Source organism: Cryptomeria japonica, chromosome 1, assembly GCF_030272615.1.
Source record: "Cryptomeria japonica chromosome 1, Sugi_1.0, whole genome shotgun sequence".
In the NCBI taxonomy this organism is placed as follows: Eukaryota; Viridiplantae; Streptophyta; class Pinopsida; order Cupressales; family Cupressaceae; genus Cryptomeria; species Cryptomeria japonica.
In genome coordinates this window covers 16202290-16214211 of record NC_081405.1, presented here as the reverse complement: position 1 = coordinate 16214211, position 11922 = coordinate 16202290, and the positions used below count along the sequence as shown (strand labels likewise).

At 34.4% G+C, this 11922-nt stretch overlaps 1 protein-coding gene across 1 annotated transcript in view; it reads right to left on the bottom strand.

Moving 5' to 3' along the window:
* Positions 1-267: 267 nt before the first annotated feature.
* The window catches only part of LOC131028201 (choline/ethanolaminephosphotransferase 1), a 55618-nt gene continuing 43963 nt past the window's right edge, over positions 268-11922 (bottom strand). Inside the window, exons 12-19 of the mRNA XM_057958449.2 lie at positions 2187-2250; positions 2005-2045; positions 1804-1888; positions 1473-1535; positions 1300-1358; positions 1133-1185; positions 949-1021; positions 268-857 (exon numbers count right to left, since the gene is read on the bottom strand). Of these exons, the coding sequence (XP_057814432.1) occupies positions 836-857; positions 949-1021; positions 1133-1185; positions 1300-1358; positions 1473-1535; positions 1804-1888; positions 2005-2045; positions 2187-2250 (460 nt within the window). The 3' untranslated portion in view covers positions 268-835. The remainder of the gene's footprint in view (positions 858-948; positions 1022-1132; positions 1186-1299; positions 1359-1472; positions 1536-1803; positions 1889-2004; positions 2046-2186; positions 2251-11922) is intronic.

Here is an 11922-nt window from a genome sequence, read left to right as displayed (position 1 = left end):
ATTATCCACGTCAGTTAAAGCATTTCTTTCTTTACTCTTGTAAGGCAAGAAAACATCCCATATAAATCTTCACTTTTTATGTCCATGTGTTAAAAACTACACAATTTTCTAACAGACTTGGAAAGTTGACTGTTCCATCGCCTTTAGATTCTGCTTCTTGTTCAATGCATAAGCATTTGAATTTTAATTGAAATGAGTTACCATCCACCCTTTGGTAGCAATACAAAATTTCATCTTAAATTATTTGCATAATATGAGACTCTATACTGCAGAAAGGGTATTTAAATTGGAAAAAATAAATTATGATAGAACAAAATACATGAAGACACGCTGAATAAAAGGAAAAATCATTTTGCACAGATGCCTTCGATGTGTTACCAAGACTGAAAGACACTGACTACTTACTGAATTGAATCCCACAGCTTCTACCTTGTGGTTTCTGCAGCAAATTTCACTCAAGTAACAAATTTTACCCCTTTTCTCCCTCTTCGTTTTTTCATTTAATGCTTTCAAAACCTATAATCTCAAAAGTAAAGAAACCTTTCTTGCAATAGTTACTACCAGAAATAAGGCAGCTCTGATCACACCCAAAGCACTTCCAACTTTCTTGCATTTCCTTCAACCCAGATGAAGAATGTTACTACCAGAAATGTTGCAATTGTGAAAAAGGTAACTTGACTATGTTGGGAAATCATCAATAAATACATTGCAGTATCAAAGCTGAGTTGCTTTCTATTTACTTTTCATTTGTGACGTCTTTTGACATTTTCAAAATGCATAAATAAGTACCCTCAATCTGATGAAACATTCCATCCAGGACGAAAGAAGCAGCATCTCAAGCTTCTTTCCTAGTTATCCTGAAAATCAACAAAAGAAAAAAGGGAAAATCTTTAAGGCTCTGACATGACAAAGTATTACTTACCAGCTCTCTAGACTGACAATAGTTACCTGAAGCATTGAATGCCGAGAGCAGTTGTTATCTCCTGAATGATGCTGACAGCAAAATGCATGTAAAGAGAAACTGTAACCAATCAAAGAATAAAACATTAAGGATAGATGCATAAAAAAGGAGTCGAGTTATTGAATTTCTGTTGAGATTTTGAAATATAAGTTTTGTAGTCAAGTTCAGGACCTGTAAAACTACAGTATCCAAGTAGTAGCCATAGCTCATCAACAAGGGGAATTCTGAAAGCAAATAACATCCACAAAAGTTTAAGTTCAAAAATTAACACAAGAAACTAAAATGTATAATTCTAAACAAATGCAATTTCCAGTTGAAGAAAGGCTAAGACAACATACCCGCCCAAAAGCTTTGCTGAAAGGGCATTTGCAATTGCAAGAGGAAGAAACAACAAAGACTGTAACAAAGGCAAATTTAGTGTGAACAATGCAATTCCTATAGATTAATACTACAATGTATACCACATAAAACTGAAATCTTGTGCCAGGTCTTTAAACCTGCAGATTCATACCATGCACATGCCAGTCTTTAACCCCTTTGGTTCATCACAATTATGTGCCAAAATCATTCTTCCCTGCAAAATAGAACTAAGGATAATGACTTTCGTGGATAAAAGACTGCTACTCTTTCAATATGTAATTGCAAACAACCCACAACACAGATAAAGTTAGGAAAAATAGGTTGCATTAATTTAGTCTGTGTATAACAGACTAAGGTAAAATTATTATTCCGTAACAACAATATTCTGAATCTCTGGTGATCTTAAAGGTCTGTGAAAATACTTAAACTCAAAGCAGTATACCAGTTGTAACTACCAGATTTTGGGATTAACATTAACTTACCACCATATATCCGAAGGCAAAACCAGTTCCCACTAACAACAGATGAGGTTGACTAGCCAGCACATCAGATGGAGATAGCATTCCCCTGTGGCAGCAGTCAAAAGTATCCAGATAATTCAATAAACTGGTTTGTTCTTTGTTAAGAAAATCAGATTTTTAGGCATTGTAGAGTCCATAAAGGAACGTTTGTCTAATTCATACCATATAAAAACTCCACCCAGAAGTGTGATGAATGGAAAAAGCTGGAAAGCAAACACACTAAAGGTATCAGAAAAATTAGATGAAAGAAATTTAAAAAAATTGAGTCAAAAAATAAAAATCTAACATGAAGATGCCGGACCTAAACTTGTTCATAATACCAGAAATCAAGGCCAAAGACTCACCATAGCTAATGCAGGGAGCATGTTTCCCTTTCTTGCCTGAACTACTTTGTAGACATTATAGACACTGAAATGTGTTAAAAAAATAAATACAAGAATGAGATCTCCCGGATAAAATTATCTACTTGTAATAAAGAAAACACAGGCCATCAAGAAGACTTCATTAGTCAGAAGATAAACTAAAGTCAAATAAAATCAATAAACCTGGAGGTTCCTAGAAATTATACAACGCTGAAAGTTTAAGTACTGAATGCAAGCAATACCCTGTGAAAAATTATTAAAATTGTAAACCATATAGCATGTCAAACCATTCAAGATTTTAAGTAGATGCAAAAACAAAGATCATTTACAAGTTCCCATTAGCATGCATCATTCAAATCCACTTATCTACAAAGCCATCTCAATTGGAAGCATTGAAAAGTCTATAAACAATTGACCTGAATATACCTTTAGCATTATAGCAAGCCATCAAATTTGTTTTCATATAATAAGTTAACAATCAGAGATGCAATTTGAATTTTTGATCCAAAAGTAAACTTTAATAAATTTCAAAATGGATAAATATTTTTGCTCTTGCCAAAAATCTTGTCAATACTTGAACTTCATAGGAGGTGTGACAGATTTTGCAGGGTCATTCAGGGAAGTTGCAAAATGAGGGACAAATTCCAAGTTTACTAGAGCTGGGAACTAACTGGAGCTACAAATTCGAAGTTAAGATTGATATTCACATAATCTGCATAATTAGGTGTGATGTCTTAATCACAGGAATGTGGGGTCCAAATCTGAAAGTTAAAAATTTTGAGAAGTGTTTCATGGGAGCTGAGAATAAACCTTTGGATGCTTCCAACTCAACCATAATGTGCCTATGCATAGATCAGAGTATATGCTTCCTTCTTGCTAAGGGGTCTTTGCTCCTCTCGTACACACAATTTGTCCAACTTGTAGAGCAGCTAATTTTGAGGTAGGAATCAGTTCTCTTCAACACTCTTTTTATGTCTCCAAAAGCTGATATATCCCCAAAATATGCACATCTTGAGCATGCAGGTCCTCATAAGCTTCTTTCATCTTTCCAGAGCTTTAATAGTCTACTTTTATTTCAACTTTGAAATGGTATCAATCAGATTCGTTTACCTTAGTTTTTCCTTTGTTTACGTTAGGCTGCTTTATCCATCCATGTACCAATCTTTATTCTCTATTTCATCTTCTTAAGAGGCTGCCCTTCTTCCATTCCAAGCTTCTTGGCAAGATCCCATACCACATCTATGAATGGCTAATAATAATTTTTGACTCTCAACTATAGTTGTTTAATGAAACTTTCTTAGGTCTTCACCATAAACTCTAAGTTAACGTGCAACAAGGCAATTCTTCTTCCAAGGCTTTTTCACAATTGTGGTCATCTTCCTCACTCTTTTATAATAGAATTCCTATCCAATAGACAGAATTCTGAAGCACAAAGATTTAAATCAAATAATATATTTTGCTTCCATTTTCTTCACCCACTTCATAATATGAATTTACATACCTATCATAGGATTTTTCATATCCTATATTATAAGAGAGATGTTATACCTCCTATAACAATTCCCTTTACATAGACAAGTTGTTCTAACCAATGAAGCAATAGTCTACAAAAAATCGTGATTATACCCGATTAATCCTCAATCCTGGAGCTAGCCGATTTATTCCCTGAAAAAATCCCAATTCATGAAAAAATCGTTGACCAAGCGTTGACCCAATTTCAAAGATTTTTTGCATTTAAATCACGTTAAAATCATGTTAAAAACCCCAAAATGGCAAAAAAGTGAAAAAAAATCATTGTAAAAACTTGCAAACCCTAGAAAAATGCGTGAAATTACTGAATTGCTTAGAAAAAGAATTGGTCTGAGACAAAATCAGAGTCAATGTGGAATCAACATTGAGAAAGTTTGTAATTTTGTCCATTTTGGGGGGGGTTCATCATTCCCGACACTTCACTTGTTCAAACCCACAAGCTCAACGACCCAACAAAGGTAGAAAGCCCACGAGCTCAATGACCTAGTAGGGGTTTGAACCTTGGTGGCTACCTCACCAAATGGAGTTTTTCTACCACAACACTAAACTTTCAAAGACATATTTAATCTATGTAGATATAGATATATGATTTTTAATTTATAATTGATATAGTTAATTTTTGCTCAAACAAAGACATACAATTCATTATGTGAGCAATATATCTGAAGTGCTCCACGAAATAAATTTGAATGACAACAAACAAGCTTACATAGTTGTAATAAAAGAGCCTCCAACACACAATCATTAAAATTTGTCTCTACCTAAAATAGTAGTTGCAAGCTAGGTATTGCCAAAATAGTAGGTGCAAGCTAGGTATAGCCACAACCAGTGGCTTGCTAATCTTTTACTTCAGCTAAACAAATGCCTTTTGTTGAATTCTACCCCATATAAAAGACTTACCAATTGCCATCAGGGAATATAAAGAATTGCAACTATGGAATATGATTTGATAAGCTTTCTCAAATATTGAACTACCCCTAGAATACTCCTTGCCTCAATCACAATGAAAGTCTTGGATCACTTCAAAATGGCTTCCACTTTTACAAAATTCCTAACGATTGTTGGATCTCTGTCTGATAAATTTTGATCTCAGCTACTTCATAGACTTAGCTAATCTTTGATCTCAAACTTAGACAACTATTTGGTGTATTTGGTGACTGCCCTTTTAAAAAGTTAAAAGAATATTTGCCTATGTAATCAGCAATATGAATATAAACAACAAAAATCTATTTTCTACAATTCATGGGTTAAATGTCACGAACCCATAATTGATGTATGAACTAATATATTAATATATGAACTATTAATTAATACACATATACTTGTAATTATTGCGCATATCGGCATCAATTAATCAATTAATTAATAATCTATTTCAATTAATAAAATAAACTTGTATTAATTAATATTAATATCATATTAGTATTAATCAATAAATATTAATATTATAATCAAATTAATATTATAATCAATAATCTATTTATCAATTAATTAGTAATCTATTTTCAATTAATAAACTAGTTTTAATTAAATTAATATAATATTAGTATTAATCAAATATTAATATTAAAATCAATAATCTATTAATTAATTAATTAATAACCTATTAATAAACTTGTATCAATATTAATCAAAATAACAAAATATTATTTTCCGAGCGATCCAATATACAATTAAACATTAATTAGTCATTAATGAAATGAATGTAAACCTCTAATAAACATTATTAAAAGCATGAATCATATTTTAATGTAATGTTAGTAAGTAATACGCTAAACCATCATCGAAAAACGATAAAAGCATTATTAAGGTATAAATCGATAAAAACATTATTAAAACATGAATCATATTTTATTCCCTTGCAAACGGTAGTCTTCCCGAAGCGGCAGCAACCCGAGCGAACAGTCACGGCTAAAGCCTGAGCGAACAGTCACGGCTCGCACTCTAACCATTATACAAATACGGAGAGAAGGGAAGGAAAATAGGAGGCGGATGGAATGCGAAAAGACCAGGTTCATTACAAGTGGAAAAAAAAGAGAAATCTAGCAGGAACGGACAAGACCAGGTACCCGAGAAAAACCCTTTGTAAAGTAATTCTGTTTGATTATGCATAATTACGATTTACTGTTTTGGCAAAGGGCTATGGGAAGTCATAATCCTGGACAAATTTTTCCTTTCATCTAGTAGAAAGAAGGATACATATATATGAATCATAGTAATTCTATAAGCAATTCTAGTTTAAGCAGAAAATGATTACAATTTCCATTTACTATTAAATTAACAGTGAATGTCTCTGAATATGGTCACCATACCTAGAGACACTACGAAATGCAATTTAGCAATATACATAGATTTTCTTTAATGTTGGACAATATGTTGCTAGGTACCCCTGTAGGATTGTATTTCCATAATATACCGCTTGCCTATGTTGGACTGGGAGTTTGCTAGTGGACAGGGCAACCATCTTGGGGCTAGACCAACTATGGGAGCCTAAGTTGGGTTGTCGCCATCCCAAGGGCAGTAATTCTACCGTCCCCTATAGGAATGGGATAGGAATTGGAAATACCATCCCAGCAAGGGTTTCGTATGTATATATTGCCAAAGCTTGTTTTAAATCAGAATTAGGAAATCTAGTCTATAATTGTTAATTTATAATCTCCTCCCTCGTAGAATACAATGCTAATCTAGATTACTGAAATTCCGTGATTAGGTTCATTACATTAAACTCCTTGTCTCAATCACAATGAAAGTCTTGAATCACTTCAAAATGGCTTCCACTTTTACTAAATTCCTAACAATAGTTGGATCTCTGTCTGATAAATTTTGATCTCAGCGACTTCATAGACTTAGCTAATACCCCTAGAAAACTCCTTGCCTCAATCACAATGAAAGTCTTGGATCTCTTCAAAATGGCTTCCACTTTTACTAAATTCCTAACAATAATTGGATCTCAGTCTGATAAATTTTGATCTTAGCTACTTCATAGACTTAGCTAATCTTTGATCTCAGACTTAGACAACTATTTGGTGTATTTGGTGACTGCCCTTTTAAAAAGTTAAATGAATATTTGCCTATGTAATCAGCAATATGAATATAAACAACAAAATCTATTTTCTACAATTCATGGGTTAAACTCTAATTTATTTACTCTCTATATCTCTATGCTATGGAAATGCCCTTAAGTTTTAAATTAAAAAAAAAAAGTAGTTTGTGTCTATTTTTCTACAAATTTTTACGATTTTTTAAATCCAATTTCTTACCCATTTTTTCAAAAAATCTTATACTTTCGGTTTGCCGATTTTTTCCCCAAATGATTTTTGTTACTATGATATAAAGCATTGCAATTGTGGAATATGATTTGATAAGCTTTCTAAAATACTGAATTAACCCTACAAAACTCCTTGCCTCAATCACAATGAAATTCTTGGATTACTTCAAAATGGCTTTCACTTTTACTATTTTTCTGTTAACTTTTGATCTCAGTTACTTCATAGACTTAGTTAATATTTGATCTAACTTAGACAACTATTTGGTGTATTTGGTGACTGCCCTCTTAAAAAGTTAACTGATTATTTGCCTATGTAATCAGTCATATGAATATAAACAACAAAAAAATATTTTCTACAATTCACAGGTTAAACTCTATTTTATTTTCTCTTTATATCTCTATGCTATGGACATGCTCTGAAGTTATTTAAAAAACTAAAAAAATAGTTTTTCTCTTTTTCTACAATTTTTTATGTTTTTTTTTTCCCGATTTTTTCAAAAAATCTTATACTTTTGGTTTGCCGATTTTTTCCCTAAACGATTTTTGCTACTATGGTTCTAACAACTCATAAGCATATAAACCAAAATATAACGAATGCAATATTCCTACCCATAATAATTACATGAGTTGTTACTACAATTTACTTTACCTCACACATCATTCTTCTAATACATGTGAGCACTAACATTATTTTCAGTCACACTGTCTGTTATGTTCAAGTACTAAAAGAGTCCAAGCCTAAGAATCAGAAGTCTTGGAGCAGGACTCAATTGAGTACTCTCCAAGGCTCGGCCAAACTCGGCACGAGAGTCTTGACAACTCAGCTTGGCCACAGCTCAGAGACTCAAGAGTTTGGAGAGTCTTGCAGCGTACTTGCATATTCTTTGAACTATGCTTTGACAAGCCAAGGCCAATAGTCCCCAAATCTTTTTATTTTTAATATTCCACTTAGCATGTTCATTTACATCAAATGGTGAGACTATGTTCGATTTGAAAACATCCTAAAGATCTTTCTCTATCAAGTATTAAAATCTCTACCTTCAAATTTTTCGATGAAACTTAATTTATCCATGACTACCCCTTCAAATATAAAATAAACTCCAATTATAACAAACACCCTTTATACAAAAGTTTCACGGAAATAAATCTCTTAAATTCACACTTTTCACATTAGTGACCCATATGTAACTTCTTATATCCCCACCTCATCTACAACCATAATTTTCAAAAGTGTACATACTATAGCCTGAAGAAATATATTGGTGGAGTCACCGGTTAGGAGGGACCTCAACGAGATCAGTCCGGGCCGGTCAGCAAGAATAAACACAACAGAAACACAAGGATATGATGGAGGCAATGCAGAACTGAATGAATTATATCATAAAAACTGATTACAATCAACCGGTAACAACAGGGTTATAGAAACCAGCTCACTGGCCTGCTAAACATGCTTAATTCAGAACAGGTCACAACCGGCACCTCAAATCTTCAGATCTATCTTCTATGTTCTATATCTTCACTTTCCTATTCTAATGCTCAATTACAATGATTTATACGATCCAAGAGGATCCGGTCGGCCCAAAAAGGGATCAAAAGTCGAAGAACAAGACCTAACGTGTAAAAACAACAAGGTCGGCCTCCGCCACTTGGTGCAATCACCAGTTAGGAGAGACCTCAAAGAGATCAATCCGGACCGGTCAGCTAGAGTAAACACAACGGAAACACAAGGATATGGTGGAGGCAACGCAAAACTCAATGAATTATATCATGAAAACTGATTACAATCAAACGGTAACAACCGGGTTACAAAAACCGGCTCACAGGCCTGCTAAAACATGCTTAATTCAGAATAGGTCACAACCGGGACCTCAAATCTTCAAATCTATCTTCTATGTTCTATATCTTCACTTTCCTATTCTAATGCTCAATTACAATGATTTATACAATCCAAGGGGATCCGATCGGCCCAAAAAGGGATCAAAAGCCGAAGACAAGACCTAACATGTAAAAACAACAAGGTTGGCCTCCGCCAAGGAAATTCCTCCGCAAAATCCAAAGGATGAAGTGTAGATCCAAGGGAAGGTCAGCCACACACTAAGGAACATCGGAATCAACGCTTAGAGCTCCGCAAGCTATGGAAGGAATTTCCACTTATAGTCGGAATGTTCCTAAAGTGATCACTAAGTAAACTTAAGTGATAAGTGTAATGTGGACCTAGGTGAAGACTCTACTAGGTACACCACATAATTACACCAACACAACCCATCAATCAATCTTGCATAATGAAGCAAGCTATTCTTGCCATTTTCTCTCTGTGTAAGATATCCTGGTCTAGCAACTAATCTTGGTGGTGTTGAGGAGTCACCGTTAACTCCTAAATAGTATTGCAACTCCATTGTTATAGATTCCTTCCTAGATCTAAGGGATGTCATAGGGCTTGAAGAATTTGTTGGGTACAAATTGGGGTTTCAAGGACAGTTGAATCCAAGGCATCTAAGAGGGTCAAGATGGCCTTAGGTTTCATAAAATTTCAACATATTTTGTCAAATCTACAAGGATTTGAAGTTGAATGAAGATCAATTCAGATGATTTTGGACTGTAAATTTGCCCATTTTCAATAAATTTGTTTTTAAGGCAAAAAAAGTTCTCGGGTATGTCGTACAACCCCCTAAGCGCACGTTGATACAAATTTCTTTTTTCGGTAGGAAATTAAAAAAAAAAAATTATTCTCTACGAGAGAAATATTTTTGTTTGTTTGACTTATGAACGAGTTGTAAAAAAAATTGATCAAAAATTCTTGTTTTTGTTGGGTCTACAAACCGACGGATCCGTATGGTCTCTGTTGGCTTTCGCAAATGCATTTATTGATTGGCGGCGAATTGAATATTCCACAAGGTAGTTGTACTATGGTTGGCTCACTTTATTTCATGGTTGATTGTACTCTGGTCTAGGTTTTGTTTCCACTTCATTTGACCTTGGCGCTTAGCACCCAAACAAAGCATCTTGTGCTTTACCCCCGCCAACACACCCACCACCTCTAACCACCTGGCCCCTAACAACCAAGGTCACATGGATGACCAAAATTAAGCCCCCATGTTCTACAAATTGCTCCCCTTTCAAACTTGCATAACTTTCCACTAGGAAGTTAGTTTTTGAAAACAAGATATTGTCGAAAAGCTAGTTCCATCTAGACTTTCTCGTGGTGCAAGTTATTTTCCAAAATTTTGTTGTTTCATAATAATAATAGTTGTTTGTAGTCAGATCTTCATTTTTGGCTTTCGAGCTCATAACTTTTGACACGATATCCAATATTTGTAATTCTTACGATATTGGAAATGTATTAAGGAGCTCTTTCAAGCCATTCGTGCACTTTTCCAAATTTTGTCCCAAGGATCCGTTATTCAATTTTTGCTATATTTGCATCCTGAAGGATTACTTGGACATTTTGGCAATTGGGGAGGTGTTGTTTTGATCTAATCACTTCATTTCAAGTACATTTCATGTATTAATATCTAATTTATCAATGGAGAAGTGTATCATTGTTACAATCATGGAATATGCAATTGAACCTTTTGTAATCACTTTGACTATATAGAATTATAAGTCTTGTCAAAAAGGCATCCTGTCGCATTGTAGGTAGCCTAACCTTGTCTCATCTTTATGGACTCATTCCTAAGCCAGAGACAACAAGAAAGAAAGCAATTTGGGGTAATAATAATGATCATATCCTAGGACCGATTGGCTTTGGTTTCAATGCAAGCATCTCTAAAGATACCTTTAATCAGATTCTAGGAATCATTTGCCCACGCACAGTTTGTACCAAGATTTGGGAGCTTTTTGGAGATCCAAATAAACCTCCATTCCCAAATGATCCTACATCGAATTGTCTCATTTCATTTGATGATGTTGACAATCTTCCCTTTAATGATGATCCCTTAGAGGAGTTTGAATATGATGCAAAATTTGAGTGCCTTGATGATCCAGAGACTTCTCTTGCAACTCCTACTTCTCCAATTGAGATCACACATTCATCTTTTGTTTTTGGTACATTAAGAACTTCCAATGATTCATTGCAACAGGTATCACATTGTCTTCTTGATTGCAATTTCTATTTACCAAACATTGCTTCTTTGTTTCTGCAATCTCACATTTCAAATTTGGAAGACCAACTTGAGGGTTTATCTCTCTTATTTGATGACAGTCATGGCATAATTGTTGTCACTTCATCTTTGTCTTTGGAGCTAGTTCAAAATCAATTTCTATTTGTTCCTTGTTTGTCACCTTTTGTTGTGATTGGGCATGTACCTGATTGGATTGTGGCATCATCTTTTACCAAAGACTTGGCAACACATGAGTAGTATTCAAAGACATCATCCTACATTTGGATTCTGCTTCCAGCAAATTCTTATATGGAGTGAGAAGCAATCTTGCATTTGTACTTGGTTTATTTCTTGCCAAGGGGATAAATGCTGTTTGTAAGCATTGGAGTATGTTTTATCTTCAAGCACTCAACATTTCTGCTGGATATTATTCATTGAGGGGGGTGCTATATATTCTCTCTCTTTCCCTCTTATGGGGGGATCATTGATCATAATTTCATGATGTATGTAGTCCTTGAGGGCTATCATTGAGCCCTCCATACATCATCCTTGTTTGTAACTTTTTTCCTCTTTTGGAGAGAAGTTTGTCCCCAATGGGTTTTGTCCTTTTCTCTGATTGTGAGAGATTTGCATTGTAAATGGCTACCTAAAATGGCCTAGTAGCCGAGACCCATAATCTTGTACCTTTGCATGATAATCTACTCCACAAGTTGCACTTAATAATATACTCCCTAAGTTGCACTTAAGGGGAGGTGTTGGTGTGAATATGGTTGTGTATCTAGTAAACGTGTTGTACCTAGCTAGTTCCTAGTAAGGGACT